General features: G+C 45.3%; 2 protein-coding genes across 6 annotated transcripts in view; one reads left to right on the top strand and one right to left on the bottom strand.

The window, feature by feature from the left end:
* Positions 1-8,717, bottom strand: part of TRIM28 (tripartite motif containing 28) — a 32,616-nt gene extending 23,899 nt beyond the window's left edge. For 2 of the 3 annotated variants that reach the window (XM_082195721.1, XM_082195720.1), the window contains exon 1: positions 8,121-8,717. In XM_082195721.1, coding sequence (XP_082051847.1) covers positions 8,121-8,397 — 277 coding nt within the window. In that variant the 5' untranslated portion in view covers positions 8,398-8,717. The remainder of the gene's footprint in view (positions 1-8,120) is intronic. The other variant, XM_082195722.1, reaches the window with a different exon arrangement.
* A 6,237-nt stretch (positions 8,718-14,954) lies between these two features.
* On the top strand, positions 14,955-23,730 carry LOC309516734 (uncharacterized protein). 3 transcript variants are annotated; one of them, XM_082195549.1, is made up of 2 exons: positions 14,955-15,017; positions 16,522-23,730. In XM_082195549.1, the coding sequence occupies exon 2, from the start codon at positions 16,816-16,818 to the stop codon at positions 17,461-17,463; it is 648 nt and encodes a 215-aa protein (XP_082051675.1). In that variant the 5' UTR covers positions 14,955-15,017; positions 16,522-16,815; the 3' UTR covers positions 17,464-23,730. The 3 variants fall into 3 exon arrangements, with proteins under 3 accessions (XP_082051675.1, XP_082051674.1, XP_082051676.1); XM_082195548.1 differs by lacking the exon at positions 14,955-15,017 and adding an exon at positions 15,027-15,188; XM_082195550.1 differs by lacking the exon at positions 14,955-15,017 and adding an exon at positions 15,311-15,415.
* The last annotated feature ends 2,795 nt before the right edge of the window (positions 23,731-26,525 follow it).

The raw sequence follows: 26,525 nt of genomic DNA on the forward strand, positions 1-26,525 counted from the left end.
TACAGGATTACGAGTAAGATAGAAAACATGCTTTTGCTTTGTTTCAATTAATTTGCACAAGGGTGTAAGGTAGAAAAATTAAACAGCCTATTGTAGCCATGGGGTCAGCTTGTAGGCTCACTTCCAAGATGAAGATTGCAGGATAAGCAAATCCCTCCCAGGTGTTTAGGGTATCAGGTTACCCACCAAGGATTCTGGGATGAAGAGGCAATGGCTGCTCCCCATTTCTGAGAAATGAAAGCCAAGCTTGTAAACTATCTGTCCTAGACGTTTTAAGGTACCTTTTTAAAAGCTTCACTTAAATTACATTTTTATCCCATCTTACTCCAAGAAGCTCGTGCTATTGTACGTGTGTGCCAACCCCTCATTTTATCCTCACAACCACCCTGAGAGGCAGGTTAGGAAGAGAGAATATCCATCTCAAGGTCCCTCAATCATCTTCATGGGCAGGTAGAGAGATTTGAGCCCAAGTCTTCCCACTCCAGTGCTGTAACCATCCTACCACATTGGCAAAATGCAGAAATAATAATTAGCTGGGAAGACAAAGCCCTTTAGAACTAAAATCATAGTATGATGGGGGGGGATTAGGAATCCGTTTGCCTGGGGTCACCAAAAGAAAGCCAGATGCAGGCTTTAAATGAAGCTAGACCTTATTGTGATGAGCGCACATGATGACAGTCTCCGACTGCTCATTGTATGAGAAGACAGCATTCTTAAGCATTTCTGTATGCACTACTATTAGCCAATCATATGACTACAACAAGATTACAGCAATCACAACGCACTGAGGCAAACTGAAGCCAATCAGGAATTTTCAAAGTCCTTCACATCCATTCTTATTAATTAACTTTTAATTAATGTCTCATTCATTAACTTAACTCCTCTGCAACAGATTCCATTCTTCTGAGATTAGCAGTCATTCGACCCTGCTGATTACTTGCATTCCTCCAGCTCACCTTTCTTGACCTTGGGTCCCCATCTTAACTACAACTCCCCATCATCCTTGACCACTGGTCCTGCTGGCTAGGAATGGTGGGAGCTGTAGTCCAACAACATCTAGGGACTAGTTCAGAAAATCTACTAGTTCATCAGAATTCTGATTACTACATAGTTACTATCTATAAGCATACTTCTCCTGAAAGTAGTTAGCTAACATTCATGCACATACGCTAAGCTACAAAATGGATTCAAGGCAAGGAAAATTAGGTTTTCTCCTTCAACTAAGCCTGGACCCTATAACAATAAATTGTGGAGGCAGGAGAGAGACCGGGAGAGTGGAAGGTACCTCCTAGTTCTTAAGAAACTCTTACCTCCTAGAGCTAGGATGGGAAACTTATGCCCCTCCAAATTTTGTAGGATCTCAATTCCCTTCAGCCCCAAACAGTAGGACCAATGAGAGATGAGTCAAACAACATATGGAGGGTTACAGGTTCCCCGTTCCTGGCCTGGAGGATGAAGAGGCAAGCAGCCAGCATCTGGGCCAAAGGATGGCAAAAAAGGGGTTCTGTGACGACATTTTAAAGACCACTCTAACCTTTGTTTTCATATACAGTGGTACCACAGGTTAAGAACTTAATTTGTTCTGGAGGTCTGTTCTTAACCTGAAACTGTTCTTAACCTGAAGCACCACTTTAGCTAATGGGGCCTTTCGCCACTGCCGCCACACGATTTCTGTTCTCATCCTGAAGCAAAATTCTTAACCCGAGGTACTATTTCTGGGTTAGCGGAACCCGAGGCACCACTGTATAGACTCATTTGTTGCAGCTTTAGCTTCAAACTGGGGACAGGGGGAGGCACAAATTGAATCCCCCCAGTTTGAAAAGCCTATTTTGAACTAAACACCTCTGAATTCAGGTCAATTCAAAATGTAGCTGTTTCTCCAATAGCTGCCTGGCCTTCCCAGCCAATTTCCCCACAAACGTGTTCCAGAGGAATGAGAAACCTACAGGAAGAGTGTTAACCAGAAGGGTAAAAATCTTACTAGTGTGGGAATGATGCTCCCAACTACACTCAGAAACATCATTTCCCAATGGGGAAGATTGGATTTGGAAGTTCTCTGGCTCCATTTCCCCAAATAACCAATTTTTCAATAGCTCCCAAAGCAAGCTGAAAGGGTTTCAGTCACAGCTGATTCAAATACAAGCCAAAAAGCATTTAGGTAATGAAGCACACAGCTGTTAACATGAGCATGGTATTTAGGAGCAAACAGTAACGTTATGCTCCCATACATCTGAACTATTTGAATCCTGGATAGATACAAAATTAAGAATTCTCCATCTTTAAAAGAACTACCAATTCTATAGTAAACAGAGCAGTACTAATATACTCTCCCTTCCTTAATCAGAAAACAGTGCCACATACAACATAAACAGGCCCCTATTTAGAGAAAGCACTGTTCTTTACTCTCATAAACAAAGCCGAAAATTGCTATTCGTCTTCTTTTGGATAGCAGCCGGAAACTGATAACATTCTAGCTTTTGGAGTGACTGTTTTAGTCTCTTGTAGCAAAAAGAAAACTAAGGACTTGTAGTACTTGAAAGACTATCAAATTTATTATGTCAAAAGCTTTCAGGGACTAGATGTATGCAATGCTTTCCCAGTTTGCCAGGTTTGTAAACAAATGTGGAGAGAGAAAACATTAGCATAGAGATCACAAATGTATAAAGACCAGAGGTAAACCAGTTAAAATGCTAACTTTTGCTAAGTTTCCCCACCATTTCCCACCAATTGCAATTCAATAGCTGGTTTCTTTTGGCGGAGGGGGGAGGACTATGTGGGAGAAAAGAGGTCTAGCTCCCAGACTGCTGCAGAATCTTATCAGAGGGAGTAGCTGGTGGTTTCTGCTTTCACAATTCAAGGCCAACTTGGCAAACATTCTACTCAAGAATTAAATTCAGTTCTATCTTCACTGAAGCTGCACTGGTGGCAGAAGGATCATATCAAAGGCAGATCAAACCCTTCCTTTTGTAAATCAGTAAAAGACAGAAATCAATTAACTCCCCCCCACTCTTCATTTAGATCAGCTGCATTTCAAGTCAAGAAAAAGAAGAGCACTCTGTCCTGAAATTTCACGACAACTGGATTAAATACTGGATATATATTGGGACCAAAATTTAAACGACACTGGAGGGTCTGGAATAACTCTTAACAGTAAAAGGCTACTATGTAAAAGAGATAAAATACGTGACTATAGAGTCTATTCGATACTTACCAAAGGAGTGGAAGGAAGTCCAAGGCTCAGCAGAGCCTAAAACAAATGTACTTATGATTCATGGAATGGATATATTATGCGTAACTTAAGTATTGGACCTTGTATAGGGTTATATGTATATATGTATAAATATCAATAAAAATTTATCATGCAAAAAAGAAAAAGAAGAGCACTCAAGGTAAAATAATTTTCAATTGCCTAGTTTCCTAGGAGTATCCAGCTGCTGCTTTGAAGGTCTGCCCCCTCCCAAAAAAGTATATGAGGTATTAAAGCTGTCAGGAAAGGACTCTGGCGCGGAAGGTGGGTCCCACTCCCAAATGCATCTGAGCTAGCTTACCACATTTTAGAGTGAATGAAGCAATACACTTGACTAATGAGAGAAGGACCCCTTAAGACCACTAAGCCCAGCATCAAAATTACTGCACCACTGTTTATTGTTTAGGGGGATTTGAATTCTTCCTTTTCTACTCCAAGATGTGCCCTCAAGGAATGCAATCCTAAAGTTGCTTATGTGTATTTGCATGCACAACAGGGAGGGCCACCACTAAGAAAGCTTGTCTGGCTGCCACTGTGCACCAGTGATAGGATGGCAGAATAAAAATGAACCAGAATAATAAATCTTTGTTTGCTGTGAGTTTCTGAGGACAGAAACCTCTAGATGTTCCTTTTCCTTGACCAAAGCGTCCTGAAAGATCTCACCTCTCACTCTGGTTTCTCTTGTTTGCCAGAGGGATCTAAGAAAGAAGCAAAGCAAGCTATCCGAAGTGTTCTGTGAGTAAGAGAAGTCTTTGCATTTTTCCTCCAGAACTACCAGAGGACTTGGAAGAAAGGCTGAGATTTCTCAGAGGGAGGTTTGTTTACTTAAGGGGGGTATGCTTCCCTTGCGTAAGCAGACAAGGCTCCAGGCCACTCCTGCATTCTCACCAGAGGACATCTGGGCAAAGGAATCCTCTCGCTCCTGCTCTATTTTGGAGAAGACGAGAAAACAAAGCAGATAGCTTCCATTATTTGTCTTATTCCAGCATCAGAATAAGATGTACATACTCACATAATAAGGCCAATCAAACTTTGGGTAAACTTTGGATAAACAGGGGGTTACTCTAAGGCAGTGTTTCCCAACCTTGGGCCTCCAGCTGTTTTTGAACTACAATTCCCATCATCCCTGACCACTGGTCTTGCTAGCTAGGGATGATGGGAGTTGTAGTCCAAAAACAGCTGGAGGCCCAAGGTTGGGAAACACTGCTCTAAGGGCTAGGCAAAATCATAGCTAAAAGCAGTTTGAAATCAAATAAATAGCTTAAATGCCACTTGGCACATACCGTATTTTTTGCTCTATAAGACTCACTTTTTCCCTCCTAAAAAGTAAGGGGACATGTGTGCGCGTCTTATGGAGCGAATGCAGGCTGCGCAGCTGTCCCAGAAGCGAGAACAGCAAGAGGGATTGCTGCTTTCACTAAGCAGTGATCCTCTTGCTGTTCTGGCTTCTGAGACTCAGAATTTTTTTTTTCTTGTTTTCCTCCTCCAAAAACTAGGTGCGTCTTATGGTCTGGTGCGTATTATAGAGCAAAAAATACGGTACTTAAAAGTATGCTTAGGCCAGACCATTAAATAAAGAGCTGACGCAAAAAAATAAGGTTTTTAGCATCACAGTCTGACAAATGTCTAAGAAAAAAGAAGAACCAAGGAGAGGGAGAGACATTGTTTTCTTTTCAAAGAAATGAATAGGGCAGAAGTTACCACCACAGGAAGACTTGATTTAAGAAAACTTTCAGAAAAGGCACTCTCATATGTGAACAGATTTATCGGGCAGAGCTTTCGGCAAATGAAGAAAAGACAAAGAACTGAACCCATATGTGAACCTGGATTTGGGCCAAGACACTATCGGAAATCGCCTGTCCTAAAAGTTCATTACATATAAAAACCAGTAACTTTGCATATATTGCTTATTCTTTTGTATGTAGTAATCATAACTTAATAAACTAACATTATCTTAATTTGATTGTTCAGCTGGCATGCGGCGCTCCTGTGGAATCAAGAAACACACATCTTCACAAGCAGTAGGATCCCTGAAGAAAGGTACTGGGGCACATTTTAGGTTTATTTCACCACAAATTGCTACATCAGGTTGTCCACATCACAAGGCAATTCAAAGAAACCCTGATCTCTTCCAGAAGTCCCCCTCTTCATGCCAGAAGAAGTGGGAGTAGGTAGGAGTAGAATGCATAGACTGCCTGATAGACCAAGCAGCTGAGTGCAAAAGCACTTCGCCTGCAAAAAGCCCTCCAAAACCGCAATTATGAAGCAGAGGTTCTCCTGTTAATTAGTGTTTAATTGGACTAAAGTACAGGCACGTGCTACAAGAAGTGAGATCACAAACTCTGGAACGGAAAAACAACTGCAAGGACTTTAAGATTTGAATTTGATATAAAACTTCATTTGGTGCAAAAGACGGTGTGGGGGGAGGGGAGCCTATGGTTTCTTTATTTAAAGTTTTCTTCTCTACATTTATGATTTGGCAACCTTCCTCTGAATGTTTAGTTCAAATTATATTTGTACAAGTGAGGACTGAAGATATGGAATATAACATTAAACTGAACTTTGTGAGTTAATAAAAGGGGGGAAAGCTCTATTTTGCAAAAGGTTTATGATGGAAAATTAGAGCTGGCCCTTCCCCTTTATTATTTAGTGAGTGAACTAAATAACGCTAAGAGGACTTGGAATTTAATTGGAAGCATAAATGCTCATTTATCTTCAGTTGAAAGGAAGGATGAAAAATGAAAAATCCGCAAACTTGCCAAGGAACTGATAAGATTCATTACTGAGTCATCTGCAGTTCGACAGACCACTCTTCTTCCCAGGCTGAGAGGGGAAATGGTGAAAACAGGTTATTTATTGGGACACAGTGATTTTTGCAGCTGTTAAAAGTGGCAAAATGACGAGCAAGGGAGAAATTTCTGGAACAATGGGATATCAGCTTCTCCCAAGGCATGATGGATAACAGCAACAACTGGGGGAAAGAAAAACATATTTGAACAATTGGTATTAATAATTGTATTTATAAATTGGTATTGTTATAATGAGGCTATTGTTGAATTGTACTTGGAAAATAATAAAAGTATTTTAAAAAGAATTTACAGGAAACAAAAAATAATAAACCAAGCAGCTAACCATAAACACTTGGCTATGTTGATGTTACAGAATGAGGTTGGATGAAGGGAAACAAAACATTCCCCATCCCAAGAAGTTCAAGGCCAGAGACAAGCCTTTAAAGAAGCCTTTGCTCCACTAGCCCAAGATGTAGTCCAAAACATCTGGAGGGGACTAGATTGGCCAAAGCAGATTTAAAGGTTCTCTAAGTCCAATGGCAGAGAAAAACATTATTTAAAAAAAAAATATGCCACTTTTCTGGAACTAGGAGGCCTAAAGCAGCTTATAACATTAAAAAAAAACCAACAACCATAGCACTATTGTAAAACAGTGCCCCTCCCAGCCTAATTCAGGCAAATGACCAGGAAGGATACCCCAGTCAGTGGTATGAATAGGTCCAGGAAAACTAACAGCAGGCACCCCTTCTCCTCCCAGGTGACTGAGGCTGTTTCCAATCAAATATCCAGGCCTGAAACTGAAAGGATTGAAATAGTCAACTTCATTTAAGACTGCTTGGAACTGAGAAGCCATGACCAATACCTGGACACCTTCATTTAGTGCTAGAGTGAAATGACCTAAATATACTTGGGGTATGCAGATTCTATCAAGAACTGGGAATATAAGCATGGGTCAAGAAAAAGCACATCTTAGCTTGGCATGTAACTTCGGTTTACTTTCACTAATGTGGAAGAAACAATTATCACATGAATTGCGTTCTAGAACAATGACCATACAGTACTGGCTCGACAGTGTTGAGCAGCAAGCTTTTGGAGTGCAAAAACTCTTCTTAGGGACATCAACAGCAAGCATGCTGCCTTTTTGATTAACCCATTTAGAGATGTTTCTGAACCCATTGCAGTGTACTCCTCCTATGCATGCTTTCCCATATGTTCTCTCACCAACTTTGACTGAAGTCTCATATGCTTTCTTTTTTTGTGGGCGTACCCCATTCAACTCAGGGAATTAAATTCCGCTCCACAGAACGCTCCCCCTTGTAACGAGGCACCTTAAGTACTGTATGCCTAAAACAAAAAGTTACGCTTCCAACATCTGTTACAATTCCCTTCCTCTCCCTCCCACAAATCCTTGATAAGGAGGCAGAAATTCCTTGTGGGAATGCTCAACGCAACCAGGGCGGGCCTGGAAAAGGCGGGAATGGCGAGGAGGGGAGAGAAGGACCCGTCGCTTCCCCCACCTCATAAAAAAAAGGCAGACCAGCAGCTGCACTTCTCGCGATACGCGTCGCTGCCCCCCTCGTCGGAATGCACGTGGCCACGCCTCCCTCGCTGCACCTCCGCCGCCGCCATACACGCATCCTCCTCCTTCTCCACAACGTCCCTTCCTCCACTCCCCCTCGCTTCCTCCTGCTCACGACCCCCACCCCAAAATATGCTCTTGAGCGGGGAACGTGTACAAAACAAGGCATTCCTCTCATGCACCTTTTTCTCTCACGTCTCCTCCTCCATTTTTTACTCCCATTTATACCAGCACGCCTGACCCCCTCCCCCAGCGCACTCTCCCAAGGCCACTTCTTGCAATATATATATATATATATAAATCGAGTTAGCGAGCACGAGGATTAAACAAGGTCGTTCCCTCCCACACCAAAGCGCCCCCCCCGATAAAGGGAGAAAGGGGATGGGATGAGAAGCCAACGTCTTTTGCACCCGCCTCCCATTCCGTCGCAAGCTTCCTCCGCCTCGACCCCTGCCAGGAGGGGCTCCTTCTCCCCCGCCGCCCGCTTCTTCCCCGCCAGCCTCACCTTGGCCATCCTTGTTGTTGCCGCCGGCTGCTGCTGCGGCGGCGGCGGCGGCGGGCTCGACCTTCATGCACTCCTTGCAGACGGTGTGGAGGCAAGGCAGGAGGCGCGGGTCCCGCTCGGAGCGCAGCCTCTCCCGGCACACGCCGCATTTCTCCAGCAGGTCGATGCCTTCCACGTTGAGCGGGGCGGCGGCGGCGGTGGAAGAGCGCTGCTTGTCCCCAGCGCCGCCTCCGCCAGCAGCTTCCGCAGGGGCAGGGGCCGTCGCAGGAGCAGACATTGCACCGAGAGGAGGAGCAGCAGGAGCAGGAGAAGCAGCAACAGCCGCACACACGCGCCCGCGCGCGAAGAAGCTGGGCCTCGTGGGAGGCTGGCGGGGGGGGGGGCGCGGCGCTGGCGGCCTCGAGAAGGAGACGCTTCGCCACCCGCTGGGGCCCTGCCTGTTCCCCGCACGCGCTGCGAATGAGAGAGAAAGACAAGGGGAGCGGCGCGCGCAGCAAGCACAGAGAGACAGACAAGAGGCCTGGCTCCGTTACAGCTCGCTCTTGCCTTCGCTCTCTCTCCCTCCTTCCTCCTCCTCCTGAAGCTCCGCCCACTCGGCCGAGTGAACGACGGGTAGTTTTCAGGAGTTGGGGGGGGGGGGGAGACAAGGCCAGGGATACAAGCCCCGTTACGCGCGCCTTCCAGGCTTCTTTTTTTTCAGGGGGCGGAGCTAGACAATCTTCCAAGGCCAATTGGAATCTTTGATCGATGCTTAAAACCGGCCAACTGGTAAACTGCCCGCCCTCTTCCCGCCTCCTCCTCCTCCTCCAAGAAACAAGGAGGGAATAAATAGCCGTCCAATCAAAATCCGGTACGCTTCACAATTGTAACCCCCCCCCCGTCCACCCCGCGCACCTCAGCTTCACCGATCTGTTTTATTGGAGCGAATAAATCAAGGCTTGGAATGCTGTCGGCTCAGGCCCCGCCCTCTCCCTGAGCGGGGCGGGCGAAGGGAGATTTAAGAGGCTGAAACCATGGCAACCGTGAAGTCTCTGGAGCTGGTCGGGAGAGGCGGGAATGGGCTTTGGATTGACATGGGAAGAGCCAGTTGCGAAGAAGCAAAGTCTGGGAGCAGCCAATCCTTTTTGTTCCGCCTCCCCGCCCCTTTGCTTAGCCGAATCCCTTTCATCCTCCATGTTGAAGCCCGAACAGAGGCTCCCCTTTAAAGCATTAAATGGCTGAAGCGAAGCAAGCAGGTCAGGATAATTCTGGAGTAGCTGCTTCGGAGTGACACTGAAGTGACACCGATATCACACACACCCAACCCCTTGGCAGCCCAATGAACCGGATAATTTATTTTTCAAAGATAATGGGGAGTAACTCCGGATTCACAAATGTCTCCTAAAGCGCTAGCCAGTCCCTGCCACCACTAACGGCTGGCAAGTATTGCTACACACATCTCGCCCTAATACTGTACGATTGAAGCCAGTAACATGTTTTTCTTAAAAAAAAAAACAAATCTTCCAGCACCTTAAAACCTAGCATGGGCGTGGCCAGGATGGGGGGGGAGAGAACTTCAGCTCTGTATTTTTATTGCTTATGGGGGCAGCTACCCCTCCCTTCCCCCCTTCCCATGAAGCCTAGTTCAGTAAATATATTGTAGGTAATGGCATAAGCCTTCGAGACTAGAACTCACTTTATTAGATATATGAAATGAAGATAACACTTGGTGTGTCTCATGATGGGGACTCTGGTGACTGGAAGCTTGGTCACAATACTTTTTTAATTTTTTTATTTGTAGTTTTCCATCTCAGCTATTGCTTATGAAGGCTAGGCCAACATTAATTTGAGCCACCTAGCTTCCACGTTAAGGTGGCCACTTATCTAACACCAAAAACATGCAAATACACTGGCAGAAAAAGATTTGCATAAAATTTGCTTATGCTGATTTATATGCATAGATGGGGGGGACTGGGGGGGAGACCATAGTGGCAGACTCGGATCAAGTAACCTGTGTGCCTGCTTTGTTGGCTGCCCAGGTGATAAATTCTGATGGGCAACTTCAAGCTCTTTACTGTCCTTAAAGGGTTTTTTAATCTTTAAACTAGGTTTGGACCAGATAGCCATTCAAATAAAGGACACATTCCAATATATTATTCTATCTTTTTATCTTTTATTTGTTTTTGTTAAGAGTACCTAACCTGTTTAATACATTTACAGTATATCCTGCTTTTCCTCCAGGAAGAGTACATGGTTTTCCATGCGTCTGTTTTATGATCACAGCCACTCTGTTGTGGCTAGGGCAAACTAGTCACATGGGTGGGGTACAAATAATGAAATTATTATTATTATTGTAAAGTATGCAAAACTAACAGATAATGACTAGCCCCAAGTAACCCCAATAATGGGGGGCTTTGAATCTGAGTCTCTTGTTGCTACTTTGTAACTAGTCTGGTGACTCCAATATTCCTTCAAATACAATACCATCCTCACATGATGACCCTATTCCAGGTTCCAGTATCAGACACACACCATGAGAGTCCCAGCAATTTTCCTACAGTTATTCATCTTTTTCCCACACAGATTTGTCAAAATCCAAGCTTGAGCCTCTCTCTGAAATAATTTAGCAGCTATCTGTTTTGAGGGACATGTATAAACCTGAAGAGGATCACAGCATTTGTGTTTAACTGATTCAGACATCATAAAATACAACTACCGCTGCATTTCATTTCCCACTCTTCCCAAGTAATTACTCAGTAAGGCTGCAACCCTATGCCCAATTACATAGGAATTAGCCTCAATGAACTAAAGGGGACTTACTCCTGAGTAGACATGCCTTGGATTCTGCTGCCAATATTTTGAAAACATACAATGGAGTCTGAAGTGGAACCCCCCCCCCCCCGACAATGACTCTCAAGTACATACTTTCTTACACATTCATTCACAGCCCAGTGCTTTAGTGGCTCCATTGATCTCTCATCAGTGAATAACAATGAAGGATTTCCCAAGTTTTATTTATTACATTTATTCCCTGAACTATCCTACTTAACTTTACATTTTTTTGGATAGCCTTTAGAAGAATCCTGCATTGACTTTCCAGGCAAGACATAATAGGTCATTTAGATGCTAATACACTGAAACAGAGCAATCAGGAACAACTGATTATTAGCTTGTGCTTTTCTCTTTTCCATAGAAACACTGTCACCCTGCCTTTTCACTTGATTGTTAAAACTCTTTGAAAATACATTTCTACATCTTCCTGGTAACTTGCATGGTGTGGGAAAATTGGAGAAAGGTTTTTCTGTCTTCTAATACTAGATTAGAACCTGGGTCATACAATGAATGTTTGATGATTCAGGACAGGTAAAAGGAAGTAATTCTTTGCACAGTACATAGTTAAGCTGTGGAATTTGCTCCTGCAAGAGGTAGTAATGGTAGAGAACTTTAATGGCTTTAAAATTCATATAATGCTATTAATTGCTATTAGTCAGGATGGCTGTGTACCATGTCCACTGTTGAAGGCAGTATGTCTCTGAATACCAGCTGTGAGAACAGGATGCTGGCTTTGATAGAGCTTTGGTCTAATCCAGCAGGGCTTTTTATCTCCTTTTCTTCCTTCTTTCCCCTCTACCAAGTATTTTGCCAAGTTAGTTCGTCTGTCTGTCTGTTCTCTATGCATTCATACACCTATTGATATATCACCCACCCAACTTGGCACAATGGTTCTCAAGATGGAGGAGTTAGTTTCTGCCTACTTTTAGAAACTAGGTGCCACTCTGAATCAGAATAATGGACCAAATCATTCCAAACTGCATCAATTTGGGCACTTCTGAAGATACTGTCACCCAATTTGCTGTGACAGTTCCCAAGATTGAGGAGTGGGATTTGGTTTATGAAAGACCAAACAGTTACAAGCACCATTGATTTGGACACTTTTGAAGATATCATTGCTCAATTTGTTGTGATGGTTCCCAGGATGGAGATGGAGATGGGTTTTGGTCTGTGTTTGGAAATTGCCATGCCCCTTTTGAATCAAGATGGCAGACAAAACTATTCCAAACTGCACCTCTGAAGATATCACCCCCCAAGTTGGCATAATGGTTTCTGAGATAGAGGGTAACATTTTGGTCTATATTTGGATATCATGGGGTGCTATTTTGAATAAAGATAGTGGGCTGAACCTTTCAAAATTGCAGTGATTTTAATCAAATTTGGCAGAAAACTAAAATGGCTGTGCACCAGATTTGGATCTGAGCTTCAACCAAGTTGGGTTGAGACAGCTACAAATCACCCTGAGTCAGGTTGCCTGGAGTAAGCCAGGTCTGTCATGGGAGAAGAAGGTGAAACAGGCGGCTTCTACCAATAATAGCATGGGGCTGTTTTCAAGAGGGCTTTCAAACAGCCCCACACAGCAGTTTGGCTGTGTGTGTCTATTCCCAGCAAAGGAACACACACACAGTCAAACTGAACAGGACTGAACCACCTAGTCACTGGACCACCACTGCAGGTCAGTTAGTTGGTCTCTCAACATCAGTTATGGCCCCGGTGGCAATGACTAATGCACAAGTCAGAAGATGGGGAGGGAAAATGAGCTGGGTCCAGGTCAGACGGATGCTTCCCACAATGTGGTGGTAGCAGCAGCGATGATGGCAGCCAGATAAGCAGTGGCCAGGGAGTTGGAGAAGGCGATGCTGGCAGTGGTAGTGATCGGAGTGGGTGTGCCTGAGGCCTGAACCACAAGTCAGGACACATGGGCAACAATGTGGAGGGCAGGAGGGCACAGAGGGGAAATCAAGCAGGTATGAGCATGTGCATCAGCAGTTCAAGAGCCTCCCACCAATCCTGCAGTCCTTTTGGCTGCAGGAGTCTGCTTTGCCATAGTGCTCACTACAGGGAACATGCTAACAGAACAACACCCAGCAGATTGAACCCTTCTGCTCTCTGCAGTGTGGTGGGGAGGCGGGGGGTGGGGAGGAGTTGCAGCATCTCTTTCCTTTGCCCCCCTCCTCATCATATCATGTTTTTTAAAATCCTAATTAAACATGAGGCCTGCCCCCAAATTGATTTGGGGCTGGTCAGGTGTTCCCTAGTTGGGGGAGGGTGGACATGCATAGCCCTAGAAACTAAGAAAATATAGTATTCATTTATAAATCCCAGTATTTATTAGCTTGTTAGAATTCCCAAGCAATGCTGGGCTCTTCCAGCTAGTATTCAATAAGAGAGCAAGTGAGAGAATTTTATTGCTAGATTGGGAATGTGTGTCGTTTGGCTATTTTCTTTTAAATATGCACTGGTATATGCTCCAGCATAGGAGACAAGGGAATACATAGTCTCCAAAGGTGGGGAGGAGGGCTGAATCTTCATAAAATGCTGGTGCAGTAGTTTTCTCATTTGAGTGCTATGAAAATATATTGAAAATATGCTATGAAAGTATATTGCAACCACTAAAGGTTTTGTGTACACTTCCTATTAGTAATATATGTTTATTTGTGAGGAGAACTAGGAGGGAATGTGAGAGCTAGTTAGGCGCCTCACCGTGAGTCTTCAAAAGCACCTCACTGTTGTCTGCCCTTCTCCCATATTTACGTTTCAAACTGCATCATGTACCTTCAGACCATGAGATACAGAGTTATCTGAAAAGTAATCGTACACAAAATGACTAGAAATAACAGATAAAAAAACCAAACATAAGCAGACAATGGCCTGGCTCCTAGCTGAAGGAGGAGGGAGTTGCATAGGTCATATGAGAAATGGAAAACTGGACATATAGGACAATTTGAGGGACAGGACAAATTCCATCTGTGTGGGTTTCTGACAGAGGAGAAATTTTAATTTATAGGCCATAAATACTTATAACTCAGAAATTCCAGAAACGCAGCCAACCATGCCCTTACTCCAGTCTGGTTTGTTGCTGAAGCTGAAAGGGCACTAAATCAATGTTACAGATAATATCTCTGGGGCCCTGCTGCTCACTCCCTGAGCTCTAGGAGTGAAGCTTCAAAGCAGTTTTAGATCACTCCTGAAGTGCATTGGTCAGTGGACTCGTCCTCCCTTCTCACAGTCTTATCAACCCTGCCATAAACTAGAACAAAGGGAGTATTGGAGGAGAAGGACAAGCATAAATCTCTTGGTGGGGGAGCAGTCTGCAGGGTGGATCAAGGAAAGGAGCAGTGTTTTGCCTGGAGGCAGAAGAGGCACAAAGGAGGCTACCAAAAGGATAAGCTTAGGCTTTCGTAATGTATTATAATATAAAATTGGAAGCTATCAAGCGCCTGTCCCCTTTTCCAAATCGGAGCCGAGCCAATATTTAAAACTGTTGCTAAAGCCGAACTGTGCGCATCAAACGATTTAATAAGACTATGCACCTTACTGCGCTCAAAGTGCATAAGGATAAGGATAAAGCATAAGGATGCTGCGACCACGCTCTGCATTTAAAGCACACGCACGAGTCCCGGGAACCGCAGTTTATCCCGCACAGAGCTATAACTTCCAGCACCCTGAACGACCTACGTTTCCCAGGATTATTTGCGGGGGAGGGAGGGCAATGAACTTTAAATATACGGTGTGTGCGCGCACCACCAACACCACAGCCCTTCAAGGGAGGCCCTTGCTGTGAAACTCGCACGGCAGCAAATCTTGCAAACCGGTGCTGAATGCGACCTCTGCATTCGGAACGGGTTTTCTTTTTTTTTTAACGGAAAGAAATAAATCTTCCTCCGGTCTGTGGAAACGAGCGGCGAGAGCTTGCCGTCGTGCCTTTTCTTAATAATGATGCTGACGCATCCTTAGTGCCTCCGCTCCCTTCGCGCTTGCTGCTGTTTCCCAACCCAGCCGGGCGAACTCCCTCCCTCGTCGGCTGGAGCAGGGTTAAAACCATCGAGCCGGAGCTGCCGCCGCCGCCGCCGCGCGAAGCGAAGGGTGGGGGACAGGATGCAGCGAGGGGTCCTTTCCTGTGCCCGGACCCGCCGCTGCCCACCCACCCACCCACACACGCTGCGAGGGTGGCTGGTTCCCTCCCAGGGCCCGAGCTCCGGACGCGCCTGCCGAAGGGCGCGCGAACCTCCGGGATCCCTGCGCGGGGCTGCATCGGTGAGAGCGCCTTGGACGGAGAGGAGGGCGGAGCCCACGATGCGGAGCCGGGGAGGGCGGCGCGCGCCCCCAGCGCCGGAGGGCGCTTCCCGCCTCCCAGTTCCGTGCCCCACATTCCCCCCTTTTTTTTGCAGCAGGGAGCTTCTCTCCTCCCGCCTCGATTTCTGCCTTTAATTGTCTTTCTCCCACTCGCCCCATTTCCGCGACTAAGCGCGGCCCAACCTCGGGTGGGATTTTCGTTGTGGGTTATTCTTTTTTTATTTTATTTTCCTGCAGATTGAAGGCGGTCATCCTGTAACTACTTACCGGGGGGAGGGGGGAAGCCCCATTGAGACCCATCGGATTTGTGCGATTTAGCGTGTAATGAAAAAGAAAGAAAGAAAAAGGCTGTGTGGGTGCGGCTTTCTAATGATGTATCTGAGGTGTTATAGGAATGCTTGGCTTGTTCTCTTTGTATATAAATACATAAAGGTAAAGGGACCCCATACATACATACATACATACATATATTCACACACATACACAGTGCTATTTTTCTAGGGGGGGGGAGAAGGTGCCCGAGCTTCTCCCTTATTCTCTTAGAATGGCAATGGCGCCCACCTGAGAGGTGCCAGAGCTGAGGTCCTGTGAGCTCAGGTTTAAAAAAAGCCCTGCACATACACACCCACACAGGTTCAAGAACCATTGTTTTGTTTTTCTGAGTAGCATTTAAGATTTAACGTAGAGCGTAAGTTACGTGGGGCAGGGAGCTAAATACACATTCACTATTAAACATCACAACATAGTGTGCAAGTTTTCCGGGACTCTTCACCAGGCCTGATGGTAAGCGAAACAATGAGTGGGGAAGGAAAAGGTGGCTGTGGACTGGTGTCAAAGCCACTGTGTCTCAGCTGGCCATGGTTTTAAGATGGAATTCTGATTCTACATTGGTAGATTCTCCTTGTAAGCTGATTTGGGGGCCGATCTTACCTGAAAAGTATAATCTGACATTTTTTTAAAAAAACCAATTTCTTTGGAAGTGTGTTATTAACAACAAGCCTAAAATGCCCTAGATCTAAAGGTACAGTGTGCGCAATGCACATCAATAGTGCAGTAATAAAACATGTAAAATGCTACTTTTTATCTACTACATTTCCCCAAAAGTACATGAGCCACTAAAAAAAATGTATGTGGGGGTGAAGGTGGTGAGTGCAGCAGGTGAAAAGTATTCATAAACTTTGTTGACCTACATTACGTTGTCTCTCTTTCCCATCCTATTGCTCAGCTTTGGCCACAACTCTCATATGTTCCTTCTCTCTCTCTCCTCTTTTCTTTTTCTCTGTTTCTCGAGCAGGTGGTGTGGGCAAAGGTCCAAAACCTGTTAGTCAAGAGAAGGCTGAGAAGGTGAGAAGTGGTTGAAAGAAGGCTTATAAAGAAAGAAAAAAGCCTAACTATCAAAACGGCTTACTGCGGGAGAAGCCCCGAGATAGGCCAGGCCTATTGCTCTGGGCTGGCAGGAGGTCTGTTCAACCACTGCTGGCCAGGCCAGGCCGAGGTGAGGTGTGCTGAGGCAGGAGCTTCCTTTTCCTACGGAGGTACCTTCCCCGGACCGCCGCCACTACCTCCACCACCACCACCAGCCGCTGGCATGGGGGAGAAATCTCACACGTGCCCCTACTGCGGGAAAGGCTTCCGGCGCAATTCGCACCTGACCCGACACATGGCCACCCATTCCGGGCTCCAGCGCCCCTTGGGCGGGAAGCGCCTCGGGCAGCAGGTGCAGGAAGAGGACCGGCCATTCAGCTGCAGCTACTGTGGGAAAAGCTTTGCCAAGAGCGCCCACCTGGCGCGGCACCAGGAGACCCATTCGGGGGAGAGGCCCTACAAGTGCACCTACTGCGGGAAGGCCTTTGGGCGCAACTCCCACCTCACCCGGCACCACAGCACGCACACCGGGGAGCGCCCGTACGAGTGTGGCGTTTGCGGCAAAGCTTTCACACGCAGCGCCCACGTCACCCGACACCAGGGCACGCACACCGGGGAGAGGCCTTTCCGCTGCACACGCTGCGGCAAGCGCTTCACCCGCAGCGCACATCTCCAGCGCCACCAAGGCATCCACAGCGGGGACAAGCCCTTCTCCTGTGGCGACTGCGGGAAGGGCTTCACCCGCAACGCCCACCTGGAGCGCCACCGTGCCACACATTCGGGGGAGAAACCTTTCAAGTGTGCCAGCTGCGGGAAAGGGTTTGGGGCGGCCTCCCACCTTGTAAGGCACCAGAGAACCCATAAAGTTTAGTCAGCTGGGTTGGTCCTATATCCATCCAAACGGGGGGTGAGAAATGGCCAGTATTGGACATATGTTTGTCTTTATGTCAGAATGGCTCTTCCCCCCCCCTTCCCCATGTCTTTTCTCCACGCTATAAAATAACCTGAGTGTTTAGCTGCTGTGATTTGAGAGAGAATTGATAACAAATTCAGCAGTGGTTGGTCCCTGGTCTGCACAAAGACCGAAGCAATGTGGACTTCACACTCAGTTCATTTGCAGACCTAATGACGATAATTTTAAATGCTGGAACTGCAGGTTGTTCTGCTACTTCTTTCAGAGCGGGAAGGACAGTGTCAAATCTTCCCGACGCCCTCTGTATGTGGGGGTGGGTGTTTTTCCTTCTCTTCAGTATGGCAAATGAAAGCCACCCTTTTAAAATTTCCACTTGGCTATCAAGAAATATGCTGTGCGTCAAAAGTAAGAAACTCTGAACAAACGCTTAGACTTGAGGTGTTTGCACACCTCCCCCTTGCACACCTCCAACATCTCAACGGATGTGGGAGCATGTAAACATTATGCCAATCTGTGGAGTAGAAAAAAAGCATCATTCTGGTGATTCACTTGGAATGAAGTTAGAGTAACTCTTCCACCCTCCTTTCCCTCAGCTTTTCATTTCGGCCATCGTGGCCAAGAAAAAGCAGTTTATATCATACTCTCATCTGCCCACAGTACCCAGGAAATGACACCAGGAACACTGGGCCTGACCTTTGAGCATTTCAGTATCCTTCAGCTGGGGGGAAAGGCTATTGGTTTGCTTCTGAACCAATTCTCAGAACTTGTCTATGTCTCTTCCATGGCACTTGGCAGTGTGTGCATCTAGTTTTGCAGTATTTTTATCTTGCAAGCGGGATCTGCAACAAAATGTTACAGTGCTTTTGCCTGCCAGCCACGCCTCTTTTCAGAGTACTCCATCCTGTTCCCCACCTCCCAGTTTTCTGTCCCATTGCCCCACCTGACGGATACTCGGTGTTCTGTGGCCACCGAGCATGCTCTGTTCTCATTGGGGTTTGTTTGGGTTGGTTTCTCCGCCGCCCTTCAGAAGGGCTGTAGCTCAGTGGCAGAGCATCTGTCTTGTATGCATAGTGTCCCAGGTCCAATCTTTGGCATTTCCTGGTAAGGCTGAATCTCCTATCTGGAACGGTTTTCTTCTCCTTGGACAAGACTATAGTTCTGCTGATACATTTCACAGCGTAACTCTGTTGTAGTTGAGAGATAGGGTAAAAAACTAACCTTAAATTAGTTGGGTTTTTTAATGTAGCTACTTGTGCTTTTTTAAATGGAGGAGGAAGTTATAAATGATACTGTCAGCTGTTTCCACACAATATAGTTAGCTGATTTTCCTCTATAGAAGACATTTAAGGGGACATTTGGTGATTCTTGAGGGAGTCGGATATCTTGCTGCTCTGAAACATATGGAAAGAGATGCGGAGGCAGCAAACTTCTTAGCTGGAGTCCCCAAAACTTTCTCTGCTTAAGCCTGCGCTCCTAGGAAATACTGTCTTGCTTGTCTCCCAGTTTGCTGTCTGTGGCTCTTAACTAATCTGATGTGTGGTTTTTTGAAGGTCCTGGGCACTCGGGCTCTTCAGAGACATAGCACAAGGGCACAGCCATGGTCTTGTATCAGGGCCCCCCTAAGACATGGATTTCCCCCATGTGACAGCCTTGAGTTATGTGGCCTTTGGCCTCTGCATGTGTCATTTTTGATGTGGCCTCTTTGGAATCCAGGGTGATGAAGCAGTGCAGAAGTACAGCAAGTATGGAGCAAAACATCTCATGAGAAAGGTTTGAGTTTATGAACACACACAAAAGAAATAAATTGAAACTCAGCGGAGGGAAGAAATAGGAGCCAAGGAGCGACAGCAACCTGCCAACTCTCCATTTGTTCGGCTAAGAGCAGAAATACTTTATAACACCTTTACTAGTTTGCCTAATGACAGGTCTAAATCTTTGAAGCCCGTGTTGGTCGTAACAAAGGGAACTGCCAGCAAGATGCAGGCACAGACTCTCTTGTTTTCCCTCTGCTTTTTCTGAACTCTTTCTAAATATAAAATGGGAGAAACAGCATCTGTACATCAGAATCTCAATGGCCAACATGATGTAGCGCAACAAAAACCACAAGAGTCATTGGAAAGAATACTAAGGTTGATGGGTCAAAACTGCAGCTGTTTCATACTTCTATTTCAACTCTTATTTTATTCTGCTTCCTATGAATTTGAAACTGTACTAAGCCTGACATTGGTTTCTCTCTGAGTGCTCAAACAGTGGAAATACTGAAATGGTGAACCTATATTTGTTCAGTATTCTGCATAGTACAGACGTGATGGTTGACTTTTTCCGTTTGGGATTCCCAAGACCCTGCAATTGCTAGAAAAATACTTGGAATGTTCTGCCGTGCCCTAAATGATGGTTGCAACCTTTTAATTGCCTTAGGGGTTTATCTCCCCAAAGTCAGGCTTTTGCCTTTCTGAATGGGGATATCCCTGGTAATTGCCAACAACACACTTGAGACTGATATAGCTTTCCCTTCCTCTTGGGTGGTCAGTTTGTGTGGCTTTCCTTCCACTAGGGCCGAGGCTCCTGAGTCTGATTTGAGCCTTAATTCTTCAAGGGAGAAGCACAAGCTAAGTCAGTTCACTTTGGGCCAGAGTAGAGTTTTCAGGTCTGCTCCCTCATACATCACAACCAGAAGGCAGCTTTTCCTGGAAGTGAAACTGCTTGCTTCCCTCACCTAGGCTTAAACACGTCCTCCTCCTGACTATCAATAAGCTTTCAGATGTGTGGAGTGGGGGAAGACAGTTTTCTAATAATATGTCACCTCTGACCCATGGCTTAAAAATCTGGACCTACACACACCCACACCCATTCTAGATGTGTGTAGTTATAGCTGTTGCCCATGGGGCTGTAAGATCAATAAAATGTGGAGCCACAGCCAATGACAGGCAGAGCCAAGTAATTCCAGTTCCCATCTTTCTCCCTGCTGACTTGGGCAAGGACAACACAGAGACTAAGGATTGCTGATAGACGGTGTTACCCCCCCCCCCAGGCACCATAGTAAGAAAGAAGGCAGGGAGGACTGGCTGAGGGCAGACTTGAGATGGGTAGGGCAGTGCCCTGTTCACCGTAATGGGCCAGCCTCTATTCCCAAGTGTGGAGGTTCTGCCACACAACAAACTGTTAAAGAAAAGAATAATATTGGTTGACTCCAGACTCTTGGGCTGCAATCTGCCATATTCTTATCTTGCATAAAGTCCCATTGAACACAGAGGAATAGCATTCGATAGGACTCTTGGTCATGCTGTAGGCTCATTGAAATCAGTAAGACTGTATCAAGTCCCACCGATTCCAGCAAAACTAAAAGTGTAAAGTTATTTAAGCTGGATGCAGCCCACTGATTATTCTGCTAAACCGCTGTCAGCCAGAGAGGTCAACTCTCCACTGCCAATAAAACCCCACAAACCTATGGGTGTTTGCACCTATCCTCATAAACAGCAGGAGTTTGATTAAGCGGTAAAGTCAGCGCATAAACACTAAAGTGAACAAGTCATTTTGTTGCCAATCCATTGTATAAGAGAGTACAGAGGGGAAATAATTTTGGTGCTGTTTGCTATCATAAGTGCAAATGCATGGAAAATTCTGAAGGCAGAATTCAGCCATTATTTGGAGAGTGGAAGACCTGTAGGGCATAAAGAGGTCTCTAAAGAAGAGCCATCTGCTCAGGGCCTGATTCTAATCCTGCCATCCAAGAAAGAGGACTCCTCATGAGTCAGGTAGTAGGGAACTGGCTTGTGTTTCTTGTTGCAGACCTCAGCTGCCTGATCTTGGAAGGAAGGAATATGCTGATTCTGCTGGGTTTATGTTGGAGAAAAAAGTATTTTTGATCTTGCACTTGATTGGTCACTTTCATTAGACATTTTGCATGCATATACCCTATGTCTGCTGTGGACTCATGTACAACTTTGACTGGTAGATTCTGGGGGAGCAGGAAAGGGTCTCATTTCCCATGTGAGGGCTGCACTCCAGATAGAAGGATGCCAAAGGCCTGTTGATTTCAGTGCGACTTCAGAGCCTGAAGTTCACTGCGCTGCACCCATCATGTTGTTGTGTTATGCCTGGCCTATGACTTTGCTAATGGTAGTTTCTTAAAAAAAACAACAACCTCCCGACAGCTTGTATATAGATAATTTTTCAAGTTGTGCAGCAGTATTGTAGAACTATCATTGCTGGTGGTACACTTTTAATTCCCCCCCCCCCGTACAATTGTGGACTTTGGTGAAATCAGTCATTTCTGTAGTAGCAGTACTTGGAGAAAAGCAGAAATTGGCTCATAGTGGCCAGACCAGCTCTGCTGCCATAGATGTGATGTTATGGATTACCATTCTCTCTCCCATTCCCAACCTGGAAAGTGTTTCTTCTTTATTTATTTCAATTCTTTTTCTTTTTGGATGTAACATCAAGCAGTTGTTATTATTGCACACCTTCCAGTGCATTTTCCCATCACTTTCCTTACTGCTAAAAAGTGGCTCTCCTTTTTTAAGTGTCTTGAACAAGAGCTCTAAATCCACTCTTAATTGCTCAACCTGAACTTGCTAGCATGTGATTGAGTTCCATGTGCAAAATAGCAGTGGTCCAGGAACCTTCCGCTGCCCGCCCCCCAGCCTCATTCTTTGCATCAGGCTTTTCCAACCAGACGTTTTGAAAATGATCCTGTGGTGCTTCAAGAACGGTGTCTAAATGCCAGGATCTGGGGCCACTAAAAGTGTACATTTGAACTCCTTGGCTCACAGCCTCTGCCAACCTGGTGTCCTCCATATGTTTCCAACTACGGCTCTGCTGGCTTGAGCTGACAAGAGCTATATAGTCCAACACATCTAAAAGGCACCAGCTTGTCGAAGACCGGTTCAGTCATTGGGCTTGGATTGGTGTGCTTCACATTTGTTAAAACTCCTACCCACAAGAGAGCAGATGTCCACCCGCTTGTGGACATCTAGTGAAGCTGAATGTTGGAAGATTTGGGAGAGATAAAAGAAAGTACTTCTCCACGCAGTGCATCGTTAAACTATGGAACTCACCCCCACGAGGCAGTGATGGGCACCAACCTAGATTGCTTCAAAAGAGGACTAGACAAATTCATTCAGGAGGAGGGGGCAATCATTGACTACTAGCCATGATGGCTGTGCTTTGTCTCCACAGTTGGAGGCAGCAATAATTCTGAAAACCAGTTGCCAGACACCAAAGCCGGGGAGAGTGCTCTCATGCTTGAATCCTGCCTACAGGTTTCCCACAGGCATCTTGTTGGCCACTGTGACAACAGTGCAAGACTAGATGGGCCATTGGCCTGATCCAGAAGGCTCTTCTTAGGTTCTTGCATTCATAAGGGTGTTCCTGAGAGCAGCTGAGTCTTCTGAACACGTTTATGAGCATCAGCACCACTTCTGTGGGGTGACAGAAGGGGCAAAGTGCATTTTGGGTGGTGGGAACACGGTTCCACATGTTAAGATTTGTGAAAGAGGAACAATGGCGTATTTCACTTTCATGCTTCCGTCCTGTTTTTCCCTGGAGTAAATGTCCCATGCCCCCCTCACGCGATTGCAATCCTATTAGTTTTGATAGAGTTAACTTTCAAGTAAGCATGCATTAGAATTGTGGCCTTCTTTTAATTCCTAGTTTATGATTTAGTTATATTGTTTAGGTGTTGTCTGGCAAAAGTGTATGTGGTGTTTTTTTTCTCCTTACTAGTGAATAACAGAAAGCCTTTTCCATTTCACAGGAGGCTCCAGCAAAGAGCAAGCTATTAGTTTGCGGGAGGGGGCATAGCTTTCTCCCCATCTTCCCACTCTGGTGCCGCCTATGGAGCCAGTTCTGGGGTATTTGTTTTACTCTGGCTCAGTTCAGTGTTTGTGAGCTCTGCGGTTTTAGTCTTTTTGAGGACTGGGGGTGGGGGGTTTAGGTTTCCTTTGCTTTAGAATTGTTTGTGGGCAGGGATGTTTTGGGTTATTTGGTCTGTACTTTCTATGATTTTTATTACTGCCAATGGGTATGCCTTAACAAAACAATTGTAAATGCCATCGCATCAGTATCGTAGCCAAACTTAAGCCTGGGTTTCCCGCCCCTATGAAATGCCCACCACCAACTTCCCACTTCCCCTGGTATTGCCCATGGTATCTTAATCTATTTCCCTGTCGTACTAACAGTGTCTGTCTCTTCACTGTATGAAATAAACACTTTTCCTGATTCCAAGATGCCTTGTTGACGTCCTAAGTAGCTAGGACAGTATTTTCGGGTATAATAACCTGACACGGCTAGGAGACTTACCTGGACATTTGAGTGGGTGCAAAACGCAGTGAGCTGTCTATTGCTGTGTCGACGTGCAAAAATACACTCCTATGCTAGAGCAGGGGGTAGGCAGAAGGTAGGTTGGGACGTGCCGGTAGATCTTTGGGTGGTTTGCAGAAGATGAGTCCCAGCCGTTTTGCCTTCAGTGTTCCTAAGTGCTTAGCTTTGGAGTATACAGAACAACTTGTGCTTGGCATTGTTCCCACACAAGAGTCAGGGTTTCGTAGTGGCCACAGGTCTGGTCTAGAACCTCAGGAGACCAGAGTTTAATCCCCACTTGGCCATGAAGCTCACTGGGCAACCTTGGGCCTAACCTTAGCCTTACCTACCTTGCAGTGTTGTTGTCAGGATAAAATAGGAAGAGGGAGAATGGTGTACACCGGTTGGAGCTCCTTGGAGGAAGAGTGGACTATAAATGTAATAGTAAAGAGAAATAAAGAAATCCTGTCTGCCTTCTACCATGGAACCCAAGGCTGTGTATATGTGGTTCTCATGTAGTCTACTCTTCCCAACTGATCAGGCACAGACCTGCTTAGTTTCATCAAGGTGGTGCCCCCCTGTGTCTTCGGACTCTACTCTAGACCCACATTAAACACAGTGTGTCATTGACCCTCAGGGGTGTCAGGAAAGGGCAACAATTTGTTGTGTTTACTTGCGGATTGATTGATTCAGCAAATTTTATATATGGCTTGATTGTAACAAAATCTCTAGGCGGCTTACAAGAAATATTAAAATTATCAATAAGAACAGTTTTAAACAAGTAAGTGATTAGAAAGCATTAAAACTAGTGGTCAGCAAAAAGAAAGAAAGAAAAACCCATTAAAACACATCAACATCTACATGTCTGGATAGACTTGCCTAAACAAAAATGTTTTAAGCAGATGCCAGAAAGAACACAGCGCTGGTGTCTGTCTGCTGTCAGTGTAAACCATTTTGCAACCAAAGCTACAGAAATGATGTAGAATGAGACAAAATACAGAATCTAGAAACTAAGAGCAATCAAACCAGGTCTACAAGTGTATAGTTAATTTTATAATTTTAATTGCATAGTTAATTTCACTTAACAAAAAGCTGCCTAAACATCAAGATACTAGGGTAGTAGACACTTGTCTAATTTCAGCTGGTAACATCCCAAAGGCTGGAGCTGCATCACTGAAAGCCTAGTCTATTGTTATTATGTCTATTATTATTATTATTATTATTATTATTATTATTATTATTATTAAATTTATATACCATCTTTCATTCATAGGCCACAGGGCAGTTTACAGCATAAAAATACAAAATGAAAACGCATAACTTAACAAAATACATTTATTAGTTGCCATGGCAGTTCAAAGCTCAAAATGACTTACAAAAAACAATACATACATGCATACATTAAAGTGAGGGGGGTATCCATTAAAACATCCCACCTAGTTAAAAGCCAGAGGCCTGATTAAAAAGGAAGGTTTTGGCATGGCACGTGAAAATATATAATGAGGGTGCCAGGCAAAGTTCCTTGGTGAGAGCGTTCTGCAAACATGGGCCCTGAGCCACATTTCTAGGACAAAACCAACACTTTGAAATTAAGTGCTAGACCAGATCTACCCACTCTTTGAAGAAACTGATTTTCTAGATCCATTTGAATCAGAGTTTAGGCTTGATTTGGACACAGAAACTGTCTTGGTCACCCTGTATTGATGACCTCTCTTGGCAGAGAGACAGGGGAAATGTGTCCCTTTTAATTCTTCCCAACCTCTCAACAGTTTCTGATATCAAGCATCATATCCTTGTGGAGCAGATGTCCAAGTTAGGGATGAGAGGCACTGCTTTTCAGAGTGTTTGTTGTGGGGGAGGAAGGGCAAGGAGAATGTTGGCCGCTTTGAGACTCCTCAAGGGGAGTGAAAGGCGGGATATCAAATCCAAACTCTTCTTCTTCTTCTTCTTTTCAGTGGTTCAGGTCCTACTTGGATGATCATTTCCAGATGGTGATGCTTGGCGTTTGCTCTTGGGCTCCGTGGAGCCTTCAATATGTTCTGCTCCTTTACACCTGCAGGTGTGGCAGTGGATGTCCTGGACCTCAGTGTTAAGATTACTGCAGTGCCTTACACACAGGGCTACCTCTGAAGATGGTTCAGAAACTTGAGCTAGTGCAGAATTTAGAGGCCAGGTTGCTCTCTGGGACAAGATGCTTTGAGCATATGACGCCAATCCTGGCCCAACTGCACTGACTGCCAATCAATTTCCAGGCCAGATTCAAAGTGTTGGTTTTGACCTACGTATAAAGCCTTAAACAGCCCAGGATCACAATACCCCAAGGACTGCCTCTCTCCATATGAACCTACCCGGACCCTGAGATCATCCTCTGAGGCCCTTCTTTGTGGGCCTCCTCCACAAAAGGTCTGGAGGGTGGCAACATGAGGCTTGCCTGGCACCTTCCATTTCATATCTTTAGGCACTAGGCAAAAACATCCCCCTTTCCCCAGGCCTTTGGCTAATTAAAAACACCTTGTCTTTTAAACTAGACAGAGGTTCTGGTTTGTTGCTATATTTTGTGTTCTCATTTTTTTTAAAATAAAAAACCGAATCGCTCTGTGATCTTCGGATAAAGGGTGGTATATAAATTTAATATATATTTTTTTAAAAAAAAGTATTAAATGCACCTGCAGGGTGCCTGCCTGAGTAGCGCAGCTGCAGGGCAGGGATATATAGGAGTG

The sequence above is a fragment of the Podarcis vaucheri genome, assembly GCF_965113315.1.
Source record: "Podarcis vaucheri genome assembly, chromosome: 13".
Lineage (NCBI taxonomy): Eukaryota > Metazoa > Chordata > Lepidosauria > Squamata > Lacertidae > Podarcis > Podarcis vaucheri.

Excerpts from the sequence above, each read along its gene's own strand:
- LOC309516734 (XM_082195549.1), top strand. The coding sequence starts at position 16,816 with ATGGGGGAGAAATCTCACACGTGCCCCTACTGCGGGAAAGGCTTCCGG.